General features: G+C 39.0%; 2 protein-coding genes across 9 annotated transcripts in view; both read right to left on the reverse strand.

The window, feature by feature from the left end:
• Positions 1 to 20,454: 20,454 nt before the first annotated feature.
• Positions 20,455 to 22,285, reverse strand: LOC118226721 (rab15 effector protein-like). The gene is made up of 2 exons (XM_035416540.1): positions 21,950 to 22,285; positions 20,455 to 21,210 (listed from the first exon to the last, which is right to left on the reverse strand). Exon 2 carries the CDS (start codon positions 21,169 to 21,171, stop codon positions 20,455 to 20,457), a length of 717 nt encoding a protein of 238 aa, XP_035272431.1. The 5' UTR covers positions 21,172 to 21,210; positions 21,950 to 22,285.
• A 2,388-nt stretch (positions 22,286 to 24,673) lies between these two features.
• Positions 24,674 to 27,735, reverse strand: part of ppfibp2a (PPFIA binding protein 2a) — a 52,627-nt gene continuing 49,565 nt past the window's right edge. For all 8 annotated transcript variants that reach the window (XM_035417908.1, XM_035417905.1, XM_035417909.1 and 5 more), the window contains 7 exons: positions 27,516 to 27,666; positions 27,240 to 27,351; positions 27,055 to 27,143; positions 26,792 to 26,914; positions 26,411 to 26,536; positions 25,977 to 26,165; positions 24,674 to 25,499 (listed from right to left, as the gene is read on the reverse strand). In XM_035417908.1, the coding sequence (XP_035273799.1) occupies positions 25,272 to 25,499; positions 25,977 to 26,165; positions 26,411 to 26,536; positions 26,792 to 26,914; positions 27,055 to 27,143; positions 27,240 to 27,351; positions 27,516 to 27,666 (1,018 nt within the window). In that variant the 3' untranslated portion in view covers positions 24,674 to 25,271. The remainder of the gene's footprint in view (positions 25,500 to 25,976; positions 26,166 to 26,410; positions 26,537 to 26,791; positions 26,915 to 27,054; positions 27,144 to 27,239; positions 27,352 to 27,515; positions 27,667 to 27,735) is intronic.

Raw genomic sequence — 27,735 nt, forward strand, 5'->3', positions numbered from 1 at the left:
GTTGGCAAATGCTTTAGAATTAAAAAACACGAAATTGAATTAAAAGGTTGGAGATGCAGGCCCAGGAAAGGGAAAGAGCCGCTAAGGATGCGGCTGAACGCGACAAAGCTCTTTATGAGCTTGAGTTACGGAAACTGGAGCTGCAGGCTAAAGAGAAGGAAATTATGGCCACGATTGAGTTAAAAAAAATTAGAACCTGGCAATATGGTTTCTCCCCCACCCTCTCTGTCTACTAGCTTTGATAATAGCCGACATCTGCGTTTAATGCCACCTTTTAATGAAAAAGATGTAGACCAATTCTTTACGCTGTTTGAACGTGTAGCCATGACTCTGAAATGGCCTGACGCCGAAAGAACACTCATGTTGCAGTGTGTGTTCACTGGAAAAGCGCAGGAGGTATATTCCTCCCTCACGCCAGATCAGAGCCTCGACTATCCGACAGTAAAGGCTGCCATTCTTAGAGCGTATGAGTTGGTGCCAGAGGCGTATCGCCAAAAGTTTAGACATTTAAAAAAAGTAGATAATCAAACGTATGTTGAGTTTGCTCGAGAATCTGTCTTTATTTGATCGCTGGTGTATTTCCACTAAAGTTAACACATTTGAAGATTTGCGTAATTTTATGGAGGATTTTAAAACCTCTGTGCCTGAATGCATTGCTACATATATTAATGAACACAAAGTGAGTACACCTGCGGCAGCTGCCGTACTAGCCGATGAGTTTGTTTTGACGCACCGAGGGGTGTTTGGGGATCACCGATATCGCAGTGATGCACCGCCCGGAAATGGCAGCTATGTTTACGATCCCTCGGCAAACAGGATAAGCGACGGTAATCCTGTCGGCAGGCGTTTTGAGACCCGACATTGTAATTTTTGTAAGATGCGTGGACATTTGGTGGCGAACTGTTCAATTTTAAAGGCTCAGTCCCATATAAAACCCGCAGCTTTGGTTGCTCCATTGCTCCATCGCGGAGGCTGGCTGTGGCGTCTCCTTGGAGAAGCTTAAAGTCTCAGGAACATAGGGATATTTGTGATTACGCCCCATTTCTTACGAATGGTTCCGTATCTTTACCAGGTACGGCAGAGATGAGATCGGTTAAGATACTTCGAGACACTGGGGCAGCACAGTCTTTTCTCCTTGAGGGTATTCTACCCCTTTCAGCTGAGACTTCTACTGGGAGCAGTGTATTGGTTCGGGGTTTTGGAATGGGCTTTGTGGAGGTGCCTTTGCACCGCATTAATATTACTTCGGACCTAGTATCTGGAACCATGGTGGTAGGAGTGTGTCCCTCATTGCCTGTAGAGGAAGTCACCTTCCTGATGGGAAATGAGTTGGCAGGGGGTGCGGTTTGGAAAGGGGTGGAAAGGCCCCTCGAGGTTGTTACTGTGCCGTGCCCATCCCGGGAGCCAGATCTGTGTACCCAGAGGTTCCCTGGGGTTTTCCCCCGCCTGTGCCGTCACTCGAGCAATGAGTCGCCATGATAATTCGCCCTCTGTTTTCCTGGTGCCTAAGCCTGAGCCACCCTGCAGCTTAGATCTGAGTGAAACTTTTATGGCTAATCCTGAGAAGTGTATTCCACCGTAGGTTTTCCCGACAGCCAAAGCAAAAGAGGACGTTGTCTCTGAGGAGATGCCTTTGAGTGGGGTGAGGGACTTTTCAGTGTCCCGAGAGGAAATGGTGGCAGCTCAGACAGCTGATTGTGCTCTATCTGCTTTTCGAGCAGGTTATCCCGGACGAGCCACCAATTATGTTACGGTTGCTCTCCACACCCGCAAACATAAGCGATGCCAACACCAAGGTTTCCCAATAACAACCAATACTTTTTATTATTAGTACACCATACGAAATGACAAAATAACCGTAAAACATAAAAGGTGAAATCCAGACACGGCCGTAGTCCAACGGCGAGGAGAAAATAAAGCCCCCTCCTGAGAAGCCGACTCCAGGCTTCCTTTTATGGGCACCGCCACAGGTGCTTCCAATTATTTGAAACAAGAAAACAGGCCTCCAAACGCCCAGCGCTCCCACCTGACGCGGAGGGGCATAACAATTGCATATACACCACCACCACCAATCTGCCCATGAATCTTGAATGTTGTTGGTGGCAGACAAAAGCTATAAAGTGATCATGAAGTGAATATGCTGTCTCTGTTATAGGCTCTTCATCACTGTACTGATGTTCAATTTTAACCCAAGCATGAAAATAGCTACTTTTTATGCTCAGAAAAATTGTGAACTCTTCCCCAACATGTTAGTGTTTGTACATCCTGGCCAAACAAAATTCCTGTTCCCCGCATATTAGTTTCCTTATGTACCATCTGCTGCCTTGCTGGATTTGAATAGTCAGATGTTAGTGATTCAATAAGGCAAAGACCTGACTACTGAAGACAAGGAAATTGTGTAAAGCTTAGTTTGAATGACTGATAGCTGGATAGACAAATGTCTGCCAGAGGGAACCAATTTTTTGGCTAAAATATCCTGTCAATTGATTGAGTTCATGATGCTGTTGACCGTAGCAAATGCCCAAACAATTCCTGTACTGAGATTAACTGAAACCGAAAAAGTTAATGCAGATTTCATTTTGTTTGCTTTTATTTACGACTTTCCATGGGGTGGCAATAATATTAAGACTTATCATTTTATACAGCCTTTCTTGCTCATCTATGACAAGTGTGCCTATCATTATACAGAACTCTCTCTATATGTTATTTCAGGTGTGGCAGACTGCGACTTGAGTCCTGGGGAGGTGTTACACCACTCACTATGTCAATTTACTGAATAGCGCCTGGAAAAACACTCTTGTGTGAAAGGTTACAATAACTCAGTGTACCTGCCTTCATCTAGGTCAACCATGTTGTTCCTCTTACCCTTTTCCTTTGCTCTTTGCCCCAAAATTTGTAACATTAGTAACCTCAGGCTCCTATGACCAGCGGAATTTCAGCTGCGGGTCCTACTTGGAGTAAGTGAAAGATTTGAAGAGAAGTCCATTTGGAAAACATTCAGTGGGTTTACATGTTTGAAAAAGTCGATTTATTGTTTTAGTCCGGCTGGACTAAAACTGGACTTTTAAAAATCATGTAAACATTGTAGTCCGACTGAAATCGTGAAAGTCGATTTTTTCAGTCGGACTAACATACCTCGATAATGCGGCATGTATATGCTTTAATAGGCCAAAAGATTGGCCTAGGCGTTCTGCGCATGTTCCGTAATTTACAGCTATGCGCTCACGGTGGCCAAGCAGAATTGATAATGTTTCAGAAAATATATAACTGTTTCTAAAATATTGTGCTATAAAATATTGTGCTATTTTATTTTTTCATTCATTAAATTTGTCATGCTATATTAAGGTGCTAGTGTCATAAAATGCATAAGTGCAATAATATAATGTGCAATGCCTTTGTAACTCAGCTTGTTCGCTGTTTTTCCCCAGCGAATAAGATTTAATTCAATCTTCTACTGGGACTTTTGCCGTTTATTGAGGGTGTGACATAAATTTTCTGTGCCGCTGACTTTAATCGAATGTCTTTCACATTTACCCTTCAATTGAGCAAGTACCATTCAAAGTACATTTTTATGGGTTAGTGCTGTCTGATTGTGCTAGCTACTTCACATTAACCTTGTACGGCGATCAATAAGGGCTAACAGCACAGTACTACTTAATTATTATCACTTCTATCACCACTGTAATGAACCAAAAAAAAAAGGTGACAAACAACCTTTTTTGTGAAAAATGCATTGTCGAGCTCACATGCATACACTGCTGGCAATATTCTAAAGCTCCATTTTGCCCTCCCTAGTATCATGGTGAAAAAAACACATTTCTGGACAGATGGGTGGAAGAAAAACGTGGAATGGCAAACTATTCAAAAAAGTTGCAACAAAATTGGAGGAAGCAGGATTTATAAGAGGCCTTCGTCAGACACAGCTCGGTCAATAAATCAATTCTTTCCGAGTCATAATGGGACAACGACAATAATCCAGTTAAATCTCATCTTTGGCAAAATCGAAATATTAATATAGATTGATTTCAACTGTGCATGTAAACACACTGACTGAGAAAAAGTCCATGCTTTACAATTCACAGTTTATTTTGTATTATTGATATTGCACACATTCATAAATGGACAGAACTGAAAAACAAAGCAAAAAATATACTTATTGAATGATGCATATTTGCCATAGTTTATTACATAATTAATCCCTGTTGATGGAGGAGCCAGCTTTTATATACTTCTATAAACTTCAAGAAGAAGAACAAGAAGGAAAAAATGCTAAATCCCCTAAATTGGGGACTTTATTGTGTGGATGTGTTTTGTGAATTTTGTCTGTTGAAATGGGGTCAGGAGGTACGTAAATGAATGCTTTTATGGACTGAGAGTCTGTGCTTGTTGTGGTTTTTTCAGTAGGCAACCTTGAAAAGTGCCAAACTCTCTGTGCTGTATAGGTATGGGGCGTGTGACCCCTCCCAGGCGTAACATCCCAATATAGGATTGTAGATCACATATCTGTTCATTCGAAAATAATACATTAGCATATTTCCTAGACCTCTCTTGGCCTCTTGTAAAATTCTAATTACTTGGTGGTAACTTTTTTCTTTCAAAACAATACCCTTGAGAAAACTTTTTTCTTCTTCTTCTTTTCAGTAGTGTATTTTTCTAATCACTATCACCTGTATAGATGTACCCTTTCTTCAGCACCACAAAATGTCTCTCTTAATTGCACAATAGGACACAATATTCCAAAACTACTGTATCATTAAATGTGTAGCTGCAAGGGAAGAAATGTTAAGTATTGTAATTTTATCATCTTCGTGAAGGTGGATCACACATACTTTTTCACGCAGCAGGTGATGAGACCCATGCCATACCGAGCAGAGCACACCAGAGGACCCCATACAGATGTGAAAATAGCCACCCGCTGAGACTAGCTTTAATAAATCACCCCTGGGGGATAATTATTTACAGGCCCATGTCCAAAGGGGCATAAAGGTAGCACTGGCTTCTAGGAATTCCATAGTGTTCTATAATAAATAATCTATCTTTGGAAAAAAAAACAAACAAACTGTTTATTTCTTCTCAGCACAATATTTTTCTCATGTTTCTGGATGTGTTTGTTCACAATCTCTGGCAGAAAAAGTCTAGTTTTTGAGCCTTTCCCCAAAACCAGGGTGACAGAAATTTGTCTGACATAAGCCATCATTGTGGAAGAAGTATAATCAAGCCAGGGCCTTGCCAGTCTTCCAGATCACTTCCCCTTATCCTCCATTTCGAGTCTTAACTCGTCCGCCCAATGTTTTCTCCTTCACAGCTTATATTCAGCTGTGCTGATGGATATGCACAACAGACTGTTCTTTTTGACTTTGCATCACCAGGGTGGCCATCAAAAAATCTCACCGTCCTCAGAGTGACAATGTTATTTTTGTGGCACCGCTGTCAGATCCAGCTGGCTTTGGAAGAGTAATAGTGCTTGATGCATTCAGTGCTCTGACAGGGAATATGTTCAAAAAGTTGCTAAGCTGGTGGTGTCTGAAAGCCTGGGTCGGCCAGCATTACACAGAAGCAGCATTATGATCTTTCTATACATTTCATCTAACCTCTGAATTCCAAGCAGTATATTTTATGAAGTGCATTGCACAGCAAAAATAGCTAACCTTTAATATGTAGGGGTTGCATAGGCTTTCTCACACATGCACAGAAATAAAATCTGTTCTCTCATGCTTCACTTGCTTTAATCCATCTTTTTGATGGGCTAAATTCATTTTAATAAATTGCCGTGTGTACCGAATACTTTCAGTTAGGGTTTCAGCAAATTACAGGAATAGTAATAAAATTCATCACAGAGAAACACTTAGCCACAGAGAAAACACCTCACTGTTGTGCACATATTTTTCCACTTTCATAAACGCACATGTTTCCTAAAGTGCTTTCGAAAATTTACAGCAGAACCTAACTTTAATGCTTCTTGTTCATTAACCTTTTGACTGAATTCAAGGTTGCTTCAACAATGGAAAGAAAATGAACATTTGAGGCTTTTTATGCTAATGAAATCAATCTGCATTTTTTGTTTTGATGGATGGATTGGCTTAATGTATTCTCCCTTCTGCCACGATGCTTCTTGATTCCACTTAAATTCAATCCCTATACCTTGTCTTCATGCTGTAACTTTTGAATGCAAATAGTCCCCACTCAAAGACAGTAATAATCACAATAACCAACCAGATTTAGGGACACTAAATGAAAATTAGCTCAAAAACACAGTTAAAGGGAGCAACATTCTAGTGATTCACGTGGTTGATGTCTTTGTGGCACTTTGTGGAGTAGATTTACAGAGTATAGGTGTTATGTCTAGATATTTGTTAATGTTTTATTATACTATATGTGAAAAAGCAAAAAAAAAAAGTATAAAAACAATATAATTCAATATATAATAATGCAGTTAAATGATTAAGGCTATTTTTCAGTAATCAAGACTTTTGAGGGTTGCTGGGTGGCGCATCTTGTTATGCTGCTCTTCTGTGGCCGATCTCAGACTCAGAAGGTATGTGCACTCTGTGAATGCTTCACAATTAAAATATATTTCAGAAAGATCACTAAAACATTTAAAATCTGAATTGCGTGGCCCGTGGATGGTTGAGGCCCTAAACGGCTGCGTAGAGCATTTATGCCAGCATACCTGCATGTGGCACAGATTTTTACCCCTGCAACATGAATTTGAGAGCGAGCTCTGGCAAGCCTTGCAAATAGCAATTCACAGCAGTGCACTTTGTATAAATAAAACAAAAGAAGAAAGCAAATAGAGAAGGTATATGACAAGCCAAGGTTTCTCTTTTTTGTCTTCCCACTCGGAATGATGATTTAGAAGTGCGCGGTATTTTTACTGTGCATGAATGCAAGTGACCGCCTTCCCTGGAGAAACGGCGAATTCAACACACCAAACAGTGTTCAGCAGATCTGCACTGAGAAAAAAACAAACAAGCCATTTACTTGACATTAAAATGACACTTGTCTCCGATCCTCCCATTTTCATATTCATATGTGACAGCCAATGCGTGAGAATAATTAATAGTCCTGAATACTTATTGATATAAAATAAACAGTTTCTGTTTTGAAGTCTATTGCCATTGGCAAGTAACTTGCAGTACAATAAATGTCACGATTGCTTTCACTTAATTAAAAGCATAGATATTATATAGTAATGCAGGGTGGTGTTTATATCTCAATTTCCGTGCGCTGCAATTTATGGCTGGGGATTTATATGGAGGGAGCCACAAACAATGGCCATTAAGCTGTCGGGGGTGGACACAAGATCACATTAATGAAATGAGATGATATGTACAGAGCATTTTTTTGTGGATACCAAGGCCTGCCCTAGGCTTTTGGTGGCCCTAAACAAATCTGTGGGCTGCGTTTGAGTTGAGGGGGGGGGGGGGATTGTTGTTGTTGGATTCTGTCGAAATGTTCTGTTGCCATTCATATTTAAAATTTATACAGCTAGTTCCACGACAGGGGATGAATAATGTAATTACGAAAATAACGTTATTTACCTTAGATAAACATTGGATTGTGTGGCCCTCCCCCGTGGTCGTGTGCCCCCCCCCCCCCCCCCCCCCTACAGTTGTGGCCCTAAACAACCGCATAGACCGTTTATTCCACGGCCCGGCCCTGGTGGAGACACAGACACAGGAGTGAGGGGCTGAGTAAAAACTGATTTTCATTGCAAAATAAATACACAATGGCACACAGGAAAACAGGAGATTAATGATACAGCTGTGAGGTAGAGAGGAAGTCACAGGCCTGGTTTAAGGTCCTGGGTAGCACACCCGGTGCTCTCCAAAGCCAGCAAACTGTGTAAAGTAAGATCACAGTCAGTTTACAGTTAGGTCTTAGACTTACTGTGTAGCTAAATCAGAAAGCTTAAAAATATGCCACATGATAGCAGTACGCTGTGTTGCATCTATGTTAACATACTGTTTTTTATATACATTTTGTATAACATATGTTTAACAACATACTTTAAAAAATTGTTTAGAATCAAAGGCACAACCAAGAACAAGAGGTAATAAAATATATTTTAACAAAAAAGCAAAATAGAACCCATTCTTGAAATACCAAAAGTGTTACGTACCACAAGTGTGAAGCAGTTTCATAAACCCCATAAATTAACATATTTTGTATTTATGGAGCATACACCCCCCCCCCCTCAAAAAAATTAAATTGCCCAGCTCTCCATATTAACCTCCCATCACTACCCACAAACCTCCGCTGCCAAACCCCTCTCCCCCACCACCTTCAACACACACGTACCCACATGAGTGTAGGGCATAAGGGAATATTTGAAGATATCCATAAAAAATACATGTGCAAGTACATGCCAAATGTCTACAGTTACACTTTACACCGGCTATATAACTGTATATATAACAAGTACATTAGTCACTTACAGAGTACTTTGTTACCAGCACATACTGTATTTAAAATGTTTAACATTTAAAGTAATCACATGCACATTTTAGAATGGCACATGCACAGTAAATTATTGAGCAATGCGGGCATATTCAGTTTCTGTGGTTGCAGAAAATATTGTCTAACAAGTTATATAATAATAAAACATCTATTGTACAACCTATCTATATAATTACAGTTTCAAGGCCACAGCAATATCAAATGTATTTATAAGCGGAATGATAAGACTAATTACAACAGTTGATCCATGAAAAGCCTCACAGATGTTCAACTATTAACCTCTAAAAAATGTATGTGTGATTGGAAGGCTATTGTATAGTACTACAATACCTCCTGGGAAAAGGTAGTTTCATTGGGCAACATGTGACAGCGTTGTCTAAGAAAAGTCACACACCAGCCAAGGTTCATGTTCTGTCAGTTTTATGTGTTCACAATATTCGAAACCCTCTTGAATTAGTCACCAACTCCCTCTGAAGATTTCCAAGAGGCGGATCGTTCCAGTGTCAGTCACGTTATTGTCACAGTCACAGAAAGTTTTCTGCCGAAAGGATTTTAGTCGCTGGGCCCTTTAGCCAAGCAAATGAGACGTGTCACCTCAACAGACAGCTGCAGTCATCAGTGACGACTTGCTTCAAATCAGTGACTGCTGTCCCTGTCAACAGGAACCTCACCCCCTGGCTATACTGTAAGTGTCAGTAATCATGTTCCAAGATGACTGTTGAAGCATGGGTGGGGGGCAGGGGAGGTAGTTGGGACAATGGTTTAAATGATGCTGATGAATGTTTTCTTATTGAACTCAAGTTATTGTACAACTCAGCCGTTCAGCTATAGGTTCTGTACAAATAATACACGGAGGTACCTTGAAACATTTTTGCTGATCCTGACAAAGAAGAAATTTACTGCAGATTGGAGCACAAAAGTCAGTCATATATTCTGGATTCATTCATTTAAAGTAATGGTTGCGTTCATAATGAAGACCTATAATTTACAGTGAAATTCCTTTGATACAAGGAATTTGCTTCTCTTTTCATAAGAAGTAAAACTAGCACATCTGCAAGTATAGATGTAGAGACACAGATTGGAAATGATAATCATTGTCCTGTGACAGCAACATTATGTATTGGGCACTTTTGCCAAGTTAGGTATTTGTTAACATTACATCAGACGGAATTTATTCAAAGACGTTGTTGGGTTGTTGTGGACAAAGCGATGGTTCATTGTTCCATGCTGACTCATAATAGTCTCCTTGATTTTCATTGGCACTACGTAAGTACAAAAAGAGATCCCAATCTGTCCAATAATGTAAATATAATGGAATCATATATGCATAGAACTTTTCCATTCTAAAAGAAAACAAGTGTATGCAAAATGCATGGTAGTCAAATTCATAAATAAAATTGGAAAACTAATAAATCAATACAATTTTAACTCAGCAAAAGTGGTTCAATATAAATTGTATTTTTTAATTAAAGGTTTATTAAATGTTCCATGAATTGTTTATTATTATTTATTATTATTATTATTATTATTATTATTATTATTATTATTATTATTATTATTATTGTTGTTGTTGTTGTTATGCTCAGCCACTTCAGATTTAGCCAATTAATTAATTTCTATAATAATATTATAATAATAAGAGGGTATAGATAAGGGATGGATGGTTATTGTAAATACTGCCACCCAGTGGATACAAATAAAATTAAATAAAATGCAACATTTTGATAATTAGCTTCTATCAGTAGAATAGGGTGTGTTCAAATGAAATGAACCTATGGGACAGTAGATCTCCAGGAACAGGGCTGGGCAGCCCTGTGCTACTCTCTAACTAAAGGCATGTTCAGTAGCGTGAATGTCCTCCTGTTGTGCTACTGTGTTACAATCTCAAAAGACAAGAACCAGTTGTTGCAGTGCTTGCAGAAACTGAATCTCTTAACCAGAATTTCAAGGTGAATTACCCAGATGAGTACACTGTAAGTGAGAGATTTGAACGCAGTACTGTGTCCGTTAATACTCAGCTTTTAAACATGTAATTATCTCTTCCAGAAACTGTTCTCAGATGATCAGAGCGGGTACCATGTTCCATTTTGTTGTGTTCCCCTCATGTTTCCCCATATTGAATTTATGGAATGCACAGGAAACCAGCTCAGTGAATTGTCTTTTTGAAGGGTCAACTGAAGGAAAAATAGCCCTAAGCCCCGAGTGCAAAATATTAATTCTAAGAGGATAGATCCTGTGGAGCTGACATACAGTGTCAATAATTGAATTGCTGCCAGCAGTAATACGTACATCTTTGCCATGTTCATGTGTATCCTTGCTAGACTTCATGCTTCCTCCTCCTCTTCTGACTCACACCCCAAATCCATGTCAGCATGGCAAAAATGAGCTTTAGTCATGCGGATGAGTTTGGAAAATTACTAAAATTTTCCAAAAGCTGCAAAAAAAAAAACAAGTACATGTTTTTTATTATCTGCTTGTTTATTACAGTGCAACATCATGGTTGACTGTGCAGTGCAGTGCTGAAGCAAGACAATGTCATACGGTGTTGGAAATCGTGTACTGTCCTCTACTGGATAAATCAGTTCTCAATCAAACCAGAATTAACTTAAAACAGTTACAACTGCATAAAACACAAGTAGGGTTTTGCATGTGGCCAATGTAAGTGCCTACCCCTGCTTTCTAGTTGCATGTTTATTTACATGCTCAAGACAATAAATGACCACTGAATCTTGAAAGGGACATCACTACATGTAAAAAAACAATGGTATGAATGTATATGTATTCCATATTTAGTCATTGATAGTATAATGATGTATTATAATTACACAAGAATACCTCTTGTTTGTTTTGCTATTCAGTGAGCAGCATTTTACACCACTATATTGACATACCTTTGGCCTATAGTTGGCTTTATCATTTTGCTATGACAGAATATGAATTTGTGGTGATCAAAGAATGTGAACTTTTTATGAACCCTCAGATAGACATTATTGTCTAATGCTCAATGTCTAGTTCGTTCATAATTGCCCACCCAGGGCAAATGCTAAAAATGCTGGGATTTAAAACACCACCTTTGGCACACATCATTGTACAGGTCTTCACTGCTCCAAAACATCAATCTACAACAGTTTTTTTTTTCATCCTCGTAATGCTTGCTCTGTATGTATATCCTCAATAATGATGTGTACTATAAATAGCCCACAAATGTAGAACTTCTTTCTGGAGGCAAGTATACAAACTATGCAGTATAAATAAGCATGGTATACAAATAAGCAGGCAAGACAATAAATCAGTAAATAAAAAAGTAATGTTTTATTCTGCCAAGAATTATATAATGCAATCTTCACAGTAAGGCAATTTAAAATTAGTTTAATAAAAAAGAAAAGATAAATACAATAGGATCATTTAGATTCCTGCTTTGTTGGAATAGGGTAGCATTGTTCTGTTCTGAGTTCTGTTCTGTTCAGAGTTGTGTTCTCATTGTTCTGAGTTAATCTGAATGCAAGTCCTCAGCCAAGGAGATTTAGTGTTCTCTTTAAATTGACAGTGATAGGCTCATCCTTATCTGTTTAACTGAGCACACTGATTACTGCTTTACTTTTATGTTTGACCTATTTATGAATCTGCCTTTCCAAATCATTCATTTTGTTGTCCCACATTAAAGATTTAATGAGATGTAAAATATTTTCTTACTCCATTCTATTTGAGGTATTTCCCTACAGGTAATGATAAAAAAACAAAACAAAAATGAGATAAATGTGAAATGTCAAATCACTGAAATTACCTTTTTGAAGTGGCAAACCAAATATTTTATCTGAAATCGGCAGCCTTTTTAGACTAGAAATAAAAATACTTGATGTGAAACTAGAAACTAGAAATTGGCAGCCAACTTTTTAGACTAGAAATAAAAATACTTGATGTGATTCATTTGAAACACCATTACCACTTTAATTAAGAATAATACTTACTGTTTTTTGTGAGATCGGTATGCTTTTATATACAAATTAAATATATTTTGAGCATGATCATTTTCAGTATTTTGGAAAAAGAAACTAAAAGAAATAAAAACATCTCTGAATGGTTTTTTTTTTTTTTTTTTTTTACCCCTGAGTTAAAACCACCAAGAGAAAACTGATAATGTTAAACTTAATATGATGGATGGCTTCTCATGACACATTTAAAATCTTTTTCTGGCGTATGGTGCAGATGTAAGATGTGAGCATCAATTTGTGGTTAAGACCAAGATATGTGGTTTTCCAGCCAAGTACCCTCCAGTTGCCCAAGCTTACTTGAGCTTAAATTTCAATCATGAGAGGCCGGCTGAGCCAAACCCCCTCCCTGTTTGTTCCTGACGAGAACGTAATACAGTCTAAATAATTTCAATTGCGGCACACATGGTCTTTCAACAGATAGGGTTGCAGTACAAAGCTAGCCTTGAACATGACACCAGCAATTACTAACCACAATCCTAATCACCGAGCTAATAAGAGAGGTGTATGTGACTCTGCTAAATGCGTCATTGAAGAGGTAACGAATACAGACAGGGGCACATGTCTTCTGGGTAATGAAAGGCACCATATAGATCAACTAGCCCAGAACTCTATAAAGAGCACATAAACCACAGTGCTGTCTCTGTCTGATATAAACAAAAGCAGTATGCCTTCGCAGTAACCTGCACAACCCACTGAGCACCTGATTGAGAACCAAATCATTTTACTGGGAGCAGCTGATGACATATGTATGTAGCTAAAGAGTGCCAGAATATTTCCTTACGTTAATGAAAATATTTCGAGAGAAGAGACTGAAATGTAATGTACATATCACAAGTAATTTCTCCACCACTCATATGTATTTAATGTAACCCTATCTGCGGGGTAAATTGTATCTGTTAAAGATCTAATCCTCATCAACATGCCCAACTTAGCTTTGAGGTCTGATGTGCTACAGCAGACAGGATGATACAGTAAAGAACATTTTCAAAACTTCAAGTACTACTGAAACAAAGTCCATAACTTCACAGGGTAGTTTTTGTGTGCAACCCTGTGAAGGTACTGTCCCATTTATTACTTCTAATTCATTTTGAAATGTATATACAGCATTTCCTCTAGTATTTGATCATTTAAAAAATGTATTCCTGCTGTAATCTTTACTTTAAAAACAGCATTTATCTAGCATTGCATTTCAAATTATGGCATTAAATATGGTAATTAATGCTTGAAAATCCTATCGTTAAAAGAAATGTTTACAACAGAACTGAACTGCACCAGTTCATATGTTTATCAACTTATTTACACATTATCTCAAGAACAAAGTAAGGTGGCAGCTAAGGTTGCTCATTGTTACGCAGGTTGAAATTTTAATATCTCTCAAATTTACAATAAAAGCACAGCTATCGGTTTCAGTGGTTGATGTTTAATTTTTATGTCAGTAATGTGGAAAGCCTGTCAACAATATTTGACAGGTGTTCTCAAGTGGCATATTCACAAAAAATGTAGGCTACAATCTTAGGTTACTGGTTCAAAGCTTCTCTCTCTCCAGTTCTTTTAGGTTCCCTCTCCTGCTTCACTTCCCTGAAGCATCACTTTGGCTTATCTCATGGTTTGAATATGTAGCCTGTGCAGGACTATTTTCATAAGTGTCCATCGCTTAAAATGACTGAAAAATATTAAGAAAAGCTTGTGTTTGTGGCTGTTTTTTAATGAAATTGCAGTTGTAAACATGATATACTGAAATTATTTCTACTCTTCACTTTCGCCAATTTAATATGCATGCGTGCAGCCTACCGTACATTCCACTACTACCGATCAAGCTTCAGCTTTAAGATCTATCATTGAAAATGATTAGGGCTATCCGTTTTTCTTGGACACAGTCACCAGGGCGACATAGCTCAGGAGGTAAGCCCGATTGTCTGGCAGTTGGAGGGTTGCCGGTTCAAACCCTGCCCTGGGTGTGTCGAAGTTTCCTTGAGCAAGACACCTAACCCCTAACTGCTCTGGCGAATGAGAGGCATCAATTGTAAAGCGCTTTGGATAAAAGCGCTATATAAATGCAGTCCATTTACCATTCACCTTGGAAGCATCTAACCTGCATTTCATTCCTTTTCCTCAAGGTGTCACTACAGGGACTCTAATTACAGTAATCGGTAGTAAGCAGTCAAAGAAATACAACCAATTAAACACATTTTTGGCAGTCAATCAGATAGTCGGCTGGATAATACTTTTTAAATTAAATTATATTGATTATGTTAGGTAAGGAGTGTGTTTGTTAGTAGCGCTGTTAGAGTGCTGTCTGATATTAGTTTGCAACAGAACTTGTGTGCTGGCAAGAAGCTAACATACCCTGGTATTTAGCTGTTTTTGAGTTAGTTTGTTGTTGTTTGTTAATCATGCTGACTGTTGTTTATAAAAAAGTTGCTATTAGGTAACTTGGTTGTATCCTTCCAGCTGACTGTCATTTTGAGGATTTTGTCTGAGATGGTGTGTGTATGAATGTTTGGAGTGGTACAAGGAGGTGTAGAATACATAATGAGATATTTTAATCCATAATGCTTTAAAATAAGGGGAGTAGTTTGTAATTCAATGACACAAACATGATGACACAAATATAACTACTTTACAACTATTGTATTTGTAATGCATTACATTTCTATCTACAGTGTTCACTGTTGTGTAGTAATCTTGCAGGCTCGGGAGCAAATCCCTGTTGAACATTAAAATTAATTTCAGCACAGTTACACAAATTTAAATTGTGTCCAATTAAATGTAATATTTCAGGTCACATGATCCCGCATTATCACTCTAAATTGTATGTTTTGTGTGCAGAAGGCTACCATTATGTACTGTTCTCACTGTTCAGCTTTACAAGGAGAAGAGCATAGTGGGAAGCGAGTATTGTAGCTTAATATATGGTGAAAGGATAACATCTGCTGGGCAAAAGAAGATACTACACAACACCAGCCAACAACTCGGAGTTGATCTTGGTCTTTGTACTATGATAAGATTTTTAAGGTGTCCATATGAGACTGTCTGAAACAAAGTATCCTGTTGGTTCCTCAACGGTGTCATTATATTATGGCCAGTGAGTTCACACAGCGCATGTAACGCTTCCCCTAACTGCACTAGCGTGCTGAGGTATGTAAATCAATTTGAATATGATCGGGTCTGTGGATAGTGTGTGATATATACTGAGAGTTGTTTAGATTAACTAAATTTGTTATATACATAAATGAAGAATAAAACCTCAATCCGATTGTACCAGTTATCATCAACCAATGAAAACCATAATAAACAGGAAAGAGAAATCCATCAGTGTTATGAAGAAAGTAAGTCATGGCTCTGCTTTGTAAGAAAACTCCAGTAAATTCATGTTGCAATATAATGCTGAACTAACCAAAATGTTTCCAATGTGTCAACTTGTATATGCTGATGGTATATTGGTAATATGAATGAGGTTATCAATATGTCATAGTGTTTTGATATGAATGGGTTAAAAGTCAAAAGCAGTATTGAAAGTAAATCCGTGGTATAATTGCTTAACAAACGATAATTAGGCTGATTGATGTGCGATGCTATTTCTGGACTTTCCAATATCCGTAACGACAATAATTTAGCCATAATAATGTAGAACATTGCAAATTGAGATTAAACGTTTCAGTGAATGGTTATTGTCCGAATGTTATTTTCCATTAAAACGCGGAGAAGGGGGAGGATTCAGTTATGATACAACAATCATACTTTTTAAAAATTATTTATTTATTTTATTACAAAATACAACACTCACATCACCATTAATCCAACAACCACTGCGTGAAGTGGATCCGAACGGACCGGTATGCAGTACCAGGTTTTCGTCATATGAGTACCGACATTTATTTTTCTCCAATTCAATCGCTGCTAACAACCAAAAGCGATTAGTACTGAAGGTTTATATGTCTAAAGTACGTATTTGGTACAGTAAGAATTCGGTGTAATACGATTGCATCGGTTCTGAGACGTAGGCTATTATATTTTCGATTGGCACGCAAATAATGTTTTTGATACGCCCCCTTTTCTTCGGCGCGCTCCTTTCTTTGGTACGCGTCATACTCCGGTCCGGTCATTTGATGCTGATACTTTTTGGCAAATAAGCCGACAGACACGTGACAAATTAAAGAAACAACTTGAATAAATGAATGGAGGAAGAGAATGAAAACAGATGCTGCCATACAGGTGCACTTCATGATTCAATTAAGCAATTAACATTCTATCATGCTCTGTGGCATGTATAAAAATGCTAAGCAGGGCCAGTTGAGCTTGATTTTGAATCAAGATGGTCACAGGCATTTTGAAAGAGGTTCATTGTTGGGGCATTGATGGCAGGAGCTTCAGTCACAAAGACTGCACAACTGGCTAGTGTTTCAACAGGAACAGTGACTAAAGTGACATCTGCATTTCGATCTATGTGAAAAAGACATCAGTAAATAGTCTGAAATTGTGCTCGTAATCGCACATTCGATGACCAAGATGCTTGTGCATTAGTGCGATATGTAATGAAAAACATAAGGGTAACTCTTCCTCAGGTGACTGAGATTGTGAATGCATGACGTGAACACACTCAGCAAGAACAGTCTGTTGACAACTATATAGAGAGGGATATTATAGTAGGGTTGCAGTGCATAAACCCCTCATTATAAAAATGAATGTACATTTGAGAGTTCAGTGGCACAAAAACAATAGGCGCTGGTCTACAGAGAAGTTGAAAATAGTGAAATTGTCAGATGAGTCATCCTTCACCATATTCTCTTAGTGGACAAGTGCATGTATGGCGTACACCAAGAGAAGGGTACAGGCCTGAATGTCTGACCCTTGCAGTGAGGGGATCTGGTAGCTATGCTATGCTCTGAGGGGCATCCTGCCATGGTATGGGTCCACTTATCCCCTTAGAGGGAAGGGTCACTGCAAATCAATATTAAAGTTATACTGAGTGATTGCCTTTCTCCAATGATGAAACATTTCTATCCTAATGGGAGTGGCCTCTTCCAGGAGTCACTCATGTGATATGACCTTTGCAGTCCCCAGATCTCAACCCAATTGAACACCTTCCATCCCTCCAGTAGAGTTTCAGAGACTTGTAGAATTCATGCCAAGGTGCATTGAAGCTGTTCTGGTGTTTTGTGGTTGCCCAACACCTTACTAAGACACTATGTTGATTTTTCCTTTAATTTGTCACCTATCTGTAGATGCCATAAATTGTCCGGTTGTGCTTGAATCCCTGAATCCCTGTAGGCTGCAGTTCCATGTGCTAAATTCTACTAATGGGTTGTATTCAGTATTAATAGCAATGCATTGGTATTGCTACAGATCTGTCAACACAACAGCAATACAAGTAATGACAAAAATCAGGAAAATTGTATTCCATAACAATTGCAGACATTTCACATGCATAGATTACCAAATCTTGCATGGGATTATTTAAATAAATCATGACTGCCCCCTTTCCCAAATACTTTGATTCATGATTTACAATTTGTTATGTAATTTTATTTCAGCAAATTCTAAATGTGCATAAGTAGTCTAAAATCCTACCATTGTGTTTATATTTATTTGACCAGAAGAGGGCAATATTACACAAAGGAACTTGAAAACATGAGTTAGTGGCTCATTTAACTACTGTAGGCAACACCATCAAAAATAGTGTTTTCATCATTGAATAATCCTTAGGTGCATGATTGGTTTATGCAGAACATTACGCTTTACCACATGCCAATACCGCTACTATATTTTTTCAGAATCTGTTCACAGTGTCACCATTTATAGAAGCAGTAAATCCATCCTGATGGAACAAATAAGAATCATCTACAAAAGGTCATTTGTCACTGAGTTAAATATTAGTGACTCTAACCAGCATTTAATGGAAATAAACCTGTTTTTTACATTTAAGACCTGCAGCTTGAATGCATGAATAAATACATAAATACTCTTGGTTGTGCCCACACAACTGCCAGATAGAAATAAATGATCATTATTTTGTCCATCTGTTGATTCATTTTTCTTGCAGATATTCACAAGCATTGAGGTCTCAATGCAGTTCATGTACAGTAGCAATATGTACATTTTGGCACACAATGACTGTAGAATTAAAGCACAAAACTAGTTTGAATTGAATTGCATTTGGCCAATCCTTATGACCATGGGTGGGGATAGGATGGAATTGAAGCTATCTGCAAACATGCCTTTTCTAAAAATGCTAACTTTTGGAAATGTTTCAACATTTTTTCATCCCTTCTTGCCACACATGGAGTTAATTGTAATAAAAGATGTCTTCAATGTTAACAGAGAACATGTGGCTAAATATTTTTGTCTGAAGACCATAGACACTGATGGGTCATGTTAGTTCTGGTAGATAACAAATATTTTAGGATTACTGCATGATCAGGATCCCAGCACCAGAATAGAAAGATCACTGTAGGTAAAATCTACAAAAGTAAAAGCCTTTCTTATAGTTGCAGCCCAATAGATATTGTTATTATTCATGCATTTAAATTGCATTCCTGTTTCTGTTATCATCATACCTGAATACCTAGCATCACAATTTGTGGTACAAAATGAATACAAACATGCTGCCTAAATACTGTACCTTAACTCTTTCAGAGTGAAACTTGTAAAGTGATTTATACTGTAGATCTGGATCAAGCAATGATTTAATGAGATGCAAAGAAAATAATGTAATGGTTAGAATTCAGGTATTTTGCAAGATGTTACAGTTTGACAGTAAAGCTTGTAAGACTTTGATGCAGAAATACATATGCTTGCCTGCCCCTCTAGAGTGGATTTTCAATGCAGATCTTTGGATTTAATTTATAGACACCCCCCCCCCCCCCCCAAAAAAAAAAAACAAAAAACAAAAACAAAACAAAAATTCCTTGCCATCTGGTCCACATTCTATGATTCATACTTGCATGGAAGCCCAGTTTGTTAAAATTGGGTTATAAAACTGAAAAGAAGACCATTGTCTTCTGTCTTTGCACTTTGTTATTCAAAATGTTGCATCCTTTCAGTGAATTTCTTTGTTATTACCCTGACTGCTTTTTTAGATAATGCCATTTTTGTGAAGGGTACACCTGTAAACTTTGTAAAGAAGTTGCCTTCAAAGCTGATGTTTTTTTAAGAGTACTTCTAATTAAACATTTCTGCAGAGAAAACATTTGTGCAATATTCCATTTCTGAAAATGTAACTTAATTTGCAAACAAATATTTTTGATTCTTTCTTTTATATAAAAAAACTTTCTCATATCATTTTATGAGACACATAAATATTAACACAAAACATTTAATCACTGCAAATCAAAGACATTTCTCGTCTCATAAGCTTCAGTTGTTAAATCTGATATTCTCAATAAAGTGGTGAGAAACTTAGTAAAATGGGCCTCTGAGTTTATGATTTATGTTTTTGCTTTGGACTGAAACTATATAAATATCCACAAGTTGAATCTTGTACAGAGGCCTGCAAAATTATTCACACCCTTGATAACAGTGGGAAAGAAAGGCTTTATGAAATAAAGAATACAGCTGACGAGCTGTTTTGTATGTTTACGAAATAGCAAAACAATATAATTTTGTACAAAAATAACTTGGCACAACATCTTTCACATTTTTAGCATAGAATATAATGTATTACCTGTATTGTTAATTTATTTTATATGACCTTCTGTACTCATATTAAATGTGTTAATAATTTTGGAGGCCACTGTCTAATAAAGAACATGATTTCTAAACAAGTACAGTGCCTATGGAAACGCACTGAATAGATCATCGCATCGCATCCTGTCCACAAGATCCGAATCCCAATCCTGTATTTCACCGGCTGTGCTGATGCCAGGAGGACACTCCCCTTTATCCATAAACATAAGAGCTCTGTTGATCAATGTAAACCTCTAAACTCTGTTGGAATTCCCCAGATGTAAAGTGAACCTCCGCTCATGCCTGTATGTCTGGTATGGCAGATATGGATAGACGGTCAAGAGAACTTAATGAGCATGGTCAGAGGACCATCCTGCTGCCTCTGGGTGACAGTTTGTATCATAGCAGCCGGTGTAGAGACATAACGTGTCCCCTTAAAGAAGCCCTCAATGAAGGCCTGGTTGAGTTTTGAGCCCCTGGTGCACAAGGCACGAAAATTGTTGCTCAGCACCCCGTAGATATTCCCTGGGTCCCCGCTACGGCCGAAGAAAAGGAAGAGGGCGTAGCAGTCCTGGCCAATGGAGGCGCAGAAGTCGATCATGTTCTCAAGCTTGGTCTTGCTCGCCGACTGGGAGCAGGTCAGTCTCACGGCCTCGGCGATGTTGCTGGCATCCTCGCTCTCCCGGCCCTGCATGTGGAGCACCTGCACGGCCACCTGGACCAGCGGGTTCCTGGTGGAGGCCTCCACCACTGCCCACACCCAGTCGGCGCCCAGCAGAACCCTCTGCTCCCTGGTCATGGCAGTGCAGATGAAGGTGTCGGGCATCCGCAACTGCACACTTTGGGTGATGTAGGTCATCAGGAAGATCTCATTCAGGGCACAGCCAGTGGGCCAGAACTTGTTCTCAGGATCCTGGAACAGGAGGTACTCCTGAGTCCTGGCTGAAGCTAGCTGCACGCTGTCACTGAAAATGGGTGTGATATCTGTGGGGCTGTCCTTTGGTTTCCTTAAGGAGTCCTTGAACATGCTGAGTCTGGTCTTTATTTGCCCCATGTCAGCAGGACCAAACTACAGCGTTGTCTTGCGTGTTCTCTGAAACCATAGAAACATGCGGACAGTCTGAAGCTACAATGTGTGATAGCTATGGTTTTTGCAGGTTGAGGGTTTCAGTTGTGATACATATGTAGGTAAATAGTATAAACAATTCAGAACTGCACAGTATGTAAAAACTAACAGGAATTAAAAGTATGAGTACAATGCAATGACAACACTGAACATTGGCTACACATGTTAGCCACAGTGGTGCAGTCTGCTCAACTGCAACAAAATTAATATCGCCTCATTTTTGTGTTTGAAGAAAAATGTCCATGTCAAAGAATGAAAGTTATGCTGGTACTGTATTGCAAACTTACTCCAAATGTATAGACAAAAATATATCTGTTAGGAAAGTAACTGATTTATGATTACAGAAATCCCATTGCAACGGTACTCTTGATACACTTTTAGAAGAGAATTAAAGTATTTCAATCTAAAACTCATTTTATCACCTCATTTATTATTCAGAAAAAGACCTGCATGATTATTGTTTATTGTATTGCCTCACTGTCACATTTAAAACAGCATCACATAGGAACTTTGAACAGAAATTATTCTGTCCTGTTTCTCACCACAACATCCATGTTACTCCTTAACAGTTGATACACTCAAACAGGAGAATAATTCAGTGTAAAAATTTTTTGCAGATGTTTTAAACTGTAAACTCTTCCATAGTGATCATTGAGACGAATAATTCTCTCACACAGAAAAATATTATAAACTTATAAAAACTCACCAAAAGCAGTTTGTTCTTTTTGTCAGGGGGATCAAAACTACTGTTCACTGTAGTTTCCTATTGAGACATTTGTGCCGACTTGAAGAAAGCATAGAATCAGGAAAACTGGCAGAGTTTTCAAAACCAATTCAGTTTTTAGAGACGGTGTCATTGCTTTGACTTTCAAACAGCCCCCTTTATTCAAAATGAGGCGTCACCCTAAATGCTGGGATATCCACTAACTACATAAGCTTTCTTGGGGCTTTTGCAAATATGTGCCAGCTTTCTATGTAAATCTCAAGGGAAGTCACAAAACCTGTTTCTGGCTTACCCAAAACAACAAACACGCTCTTAACGGCTAGGTGCGATTGTTTCTAAGGTCACTGGGTGGAATTCTGTGACAGTGTTTGTGTACAGTGGGATTGTAAAGGAGGCTTCCTCAACCAAATAATTGGCGTAAAAAATATTATGTGCTGCCAGTAAGCAACCTGTTAGAACAAATAAAAATACTTTGCTCCCTAAAGAAATATATTGTGATTGGTTAAAATTAATGATCGACTAATAACACGATACAGCGTACCCCATTGGGGTCATGGGGGCCTCCCATGATTAATCTGTTGTAGCTTACATGAGGAAAAATGTCCTATGATCATTACATGAATTTTGTGCGAATCATTTGAATAAATAACACAATTATCAGATCCTTTATCAATTATCAAGTCCTTGTTTATTGACATCTCTCCAATCTCTACAACTTCTAAAATATATTCTAAAACAATAACTTATTTAGATAAGAATTCTGCTGTCTGTGGAACAAAAAACAGCAACACGACTGTTCCCCTTGTTGTAGGTCTTTCTTAGGTCCAAATCGGAGCCATCACTTTTGCACACGCCGGAAAAGCAATGAGCTAAGTTGAATCAAGGTCGTCACCTGTTTCTTGAAGAGAGGCTGTACATCAGCGCGATAACCTGGCTATAGGCAAGATCAGAAATTGCACACAGTCCTTATTTTAGAAAAAAAGAAAAAAAACTGCTGAACAGGCTTTGGAATGAAGGAGATTAGTGGATGCAGCCCTTGGCCAAGGCAGTGTGTTTAATTTCCAGGTGTGTTCTCAGAGTGCAGCCATTTTTCCCCTTCTGAGTTTCCAGCATTTCCCCATGGTTTAGTAATTTCTTCATGCAAGAGGTGTGAGGGGTTTGGGGTTGGCAAGGCTGGGGTTACTGGGGTAATTAGCTCGCTAATTATCGGTTGAGTACTACACATCGTGTATAAACACATTTTTTACTGAATTTTATTTGCTGGCTTTTCACGTCAGTTAAATTCATGTTAAATTTAGCAGCAAGTTGTGTAAACAGCAATGGTATGGTCAGTAAAATGAATTAAATATTTAATGCACAGATAAAGTATTGAAACATATGGAATGTATGAACCCATTATTTCCTATTGAAGCTGTTATTTAATCTATGATGAATAAATTTGGGCATACTTCCTGTGAGACTATTTATTCCACGTGAGAGCGCTTCTATCTTAAGAACTGATCCTTCGATCACCACCACTTGAAATGTCATGCCTGCGGTTACACACAGATATCAAGACCAATGCACAAACCCTGAGCATTGAAAGAAATGTATCACTCTACTCTCAAGAAAAATACAGAAATGAATTAATATGCTTGCAAAGTACGATGCTATAAATGTTATGTGCTGTGGAAAACCAGAAGTAATCGTTCAATTTGGGGGAACAATGTGTGAGGTCAATGTAATATATTCACCAGAACAGCTCATACCATCCATAACTGGTTTGGGCTATTTTACATGCACAAAAATTGTGTCCAATAAAATAAAAGAATGAAGTATGAGCTAACTAGACAGACCAGACTACAGTGTGAATCGCTAACACACTTCAGGTGCAAAGGCCCATGGATATTGATTTGGTTTGGTCTGTCTGAACAATACTTAAAGTTCCCCATCATGTAGCAGTTTGGAAACACCTGTCTCTGTTGGAATTCTGCACATATAAAAGTGATGGTTTTTACCTGTTGGTGCCTTTCCTATGTGCTAGATCCTGTTAGAACATTCCAGCAGCCCTGGGCATATCCATGTGTTTCTTTTTGAGCAATGGCATTCATACACAAAACTGTGACGTTATGCTATGGATGTCCTACTTTCACAATAGACTTTAAATGTCCATGCCTAGTGTTGGGTGAGCATAATAAAATATCAGAGTGCTTACATTTTTTTTCAGTACAGTATGAATTTATCAATTATGTATTCATTTCAATGCTCAGTGTATTAGCAGTATTATGTTGTAAAAACACTTCTCTGCCCACAAAGTTTTGCACAGCTTCAGTGCACCACTTCTACTTGGCGTCATCTTAGACTGATCAGAGCTAAAACAAAAGAATAGCAAGAACATGCTGAGGCAAACATGCATGATAGGATATTACTGTGCCAATGTGCTCTTTTCAGTCTTCCCAAAAAATGGACATAGCTGGGTTAAAAAAAAACAGGATGTAAGCAGGTTAGATAATTATGTACTGTATGTTATCATGCATGATAATGTGTTCTTCCACTGCATTTCAACAGACTTGTCGAATCCTTTGTTTTAAATATTATTTCTAAGGCCAGGAGCATACCAGAAGATGCATTCATTTTTTGGAGTATGATCCTAGATGTCATGTTGGTTAAACAATTTGCATACACTGCAATAATAATTAAATCACAGTACAAGAAAACACTATCCAATACTAATTTGATGAGGTTTATTATGCACCACACCCCAATGCATTTTTGGGAATACCATTACTTACAATGCCATGAGAGCAAAATATTATAAGAAAGCATAGTTAACTATAAAATATGCAGTTTATAGCATGCCAAATAACTGAAAAATCATATATTTTCTTTCAATCATGAGCACAATTGAATTTTTTTTTTATATCTGTGCCATCATATAACCATTCAACTAACATAAACATTATATATACAGTATGTCCCTTCTCCCTTATTGTGCAAATATTGCACAAACTTAAAACACAACTGTATAAAAACAGTACAATTATGAGTTAGGCGTTACAAAAAATATATACAATTGGCTGAATTGTTGTTTGCCACACTACCTGGAGTGGCATAATCATTATATATATTAAAGCCATGAAAGAGGTGTTACAAGTCAGTACTAAAATGTCAAGTCCACAGAGACAGGATGCTGCTGGAACACAGACATCCACAAGCATCCATTTTAGAGTGTCCATGAATGCCACCTGTGCAGCCCTTGGCTCATGGAGCGGCGTGGTTAAACAATGGCATAATGGGGAGGGGGGTGGGGTTATGGGCTGCGAGCTCAGCTACGATGGGTTGAGGCTTGGTGGCTTCCGCTCTTTTGCCCCACCTGGTCCTTTTTCTCACGGTCCCTGTCTAAGATGGGGCTCAGTCCCCTGAACCCCGAGTAGGGCTGGACGCCCCCATTTATGGGCGGAGGAGGCGTGTCCAGGGGGCAAATGTAGTCCGTGGAGTCATCCAGCTTCTTTCTCCTCAGATGTCCGAAGGTGGTGAACCCCAGCTTCTTCGGCTGAAAATGACATTTGAGAAAGCGTCACTCTCTCAAACTGACATTCTTCAAACCATTCCCAGTGCCAATCTTCAAAAGAGTTCAGCACCCAATCTAAAAATGTGCATATACCACATAAGTAAAGAAAATCTAAATTATGCTTCTGTTCATTTAAGCTTGCACATTTAAGCAAGCCTAAGAAAAAACAGTCTTAAAAGGGTCTTAAATAGCTGGGTGCTTACACTACAAAGTCCACACGCAAATCCCAGAAATGGAGCACCTCTGGGATTAAGCTGATGCAGGCATGACATCCCAGGCAGGGATTATGGTTTTCATTTTCTCTCCACAGAGCAATGAGCTCAAGCTTTCAGTGGCCCTACGAGACCACGCGCCGTGCTGGCTATCCCATAATTCACTTCAGATTTCACGTACTTTTCCAAGAGAGCGAGAGAGAGGGAGGGAGAGATGGACAGCGATGTTAGAGGCACAGGCTCCTACCCGGACTTTGGCCGTCGTGGTGAGAGGGTTGTAGCCGGAGCTGCACATGCACTCGCGCTTCTCCTGCTGGGCCTGAGGGCCCACCAGCGAGCTGAAGTTGGTGGCCAGGTGGCGTCGAAGGAGCGTCTTCTGCGGGGGGATGTTCAGGAGCATGGCCAGGGTGTCCGAGTTAAAGCGCGGCTCCAGGATCTGCAACACAATATTCAGAGCAAACCGAACAAGCAGGGACAGCTGAGAGTGATTCACATTTAGAGAAGGGTCCTTGCATTCTCGGTACATTTTTACTGTTTCCCAGTGATACATTTAAACTGGAAAAAGTGAAGCTGTAAGCTGAAAGGTCGTTATATCACACCCACGTCTCCACGCTGTCATGGCAAAGCTGCTCTTTCCACAGGAGATCAGTTAAATGAGAGGGCTGAGGTGAGGACACTTACGATCAGCCCGCCGTGAACGCCGCTGCCCCTCAGGTTTGGGGCGTACTCCGCCAGATCCACCGAGCGCAGCCACTCCATAACGCGGTGGTTAGACCACTGCATCACCTCTGAGGGGGATGTCTTATTCTGAAAAATTGACACATGAACACACAAGCACACACATGAACATTAAGCGATAAGTATTACAAATTGATTTAGAAGTTAACTATTGAAATCCTTTTTGTTACTGTACCTCACCTGTATGATTATTTTTTAGTGTGGCTTCTATTTCTCTGAAAATCAACAGCCAATCTTCCCTGCTTCCTGTTCTGTATGTTAGTCTACCATGAATATTAGGGAAAGCTAACAGCAGAACTGTGATGACCCCTCTGTCCCTCTCACCTCATCCCCAGGCCTGCGTCTCAGGCAGTGGGGGTTGAATTTGTTGATATGGAGGACATGGATGGCACACTTGATGCTGAGATGGTGGAGCTGGCTGGTGACTTTGAGGAACAGGAGGTCGTTCTGAAAAAATTGGCCAAAACCCAAGTCAGTTTATCTTTGTGCAACACTGTGCTACTGATGGCAGTGAAAGAAGAAACCATTTTAAGCCACAACTAAATGTTTTCCATCCACCCCACAGGAATCGCACAGCACTGTCTTACCACTGTCAGGTACTGAATCATTCTCCCATCGACTCTTCCGTCATTGAACTGGTCTTTGTACTGAGGCAAGCCAATATCATCGAGCCAGCCTGTAAACACAAACCATGCCGTTTCGATACCCTCTGTACATTAGGTACTAAAATACTAGGCCCTGAAGATTGATATCATCAAGATCTGATACATACGGGTTACCCAGATATGGTCCAGTTCTGATGACTTCTCAATCACTTTTGTGTTGAATGACCGGAGGGCTAGCTGTAGCTTCTTCCTGTGCAGGGAATTCTTAATTCCAATTTCCTGTGGGTAATAAATGAGAAACTGTATCAAACTGTATAACAAATTAAGGTAAATAATTGATTTAGTCCAAGCAAATGCCCAAAAACATTTTAGGAAAAAACTTACACATAAACATAACACATAAATGGGAAAGTTTAGGGTGATACCCTCTTGCTTTCTTATACCTTCTCTAATTGCTGGGGAGTGGCTGAAAGAAGTGTTTGTCCAGTGTTGACCCACTGCCTGGCCAGGTTCACATACTGTCCCAGACCATAGTCCTCTAGCCAGCCACACACCTGCTCCTTGGTCCAATTGGAGAAGGGAGTGTTCATGTCTCTGGAGAAGATAATTCAGTACAGATAATTAATATTACAGTAGCACTGAAGCATGAAATACATATATATT

The sequence above is a fragment of the Anguilla anguilla genome, chromosome 5 (assembly GCF_013347855.1).
Source record: "Anguilla anguilla isolate fAngAng1 chromosome 5, fAngAng1.pri, whole genome shotgun sequence".
NCBI lineage: Eukaryota > Metazoa > Chordata > Actinopteri > Anguilliformes > Anguillidae > Anguilla > Anguilla anguilla.

What these genes read in the sequence shown, in the direction of transcription:
- LOC118226721 (XM_035416540.1), bottom strand. Translation starts at nt 21,171, where the DNA reads ATGGGGCAAATAAAGACCAGACTCAGCATGTTCAAGGACTCCTTAAGG.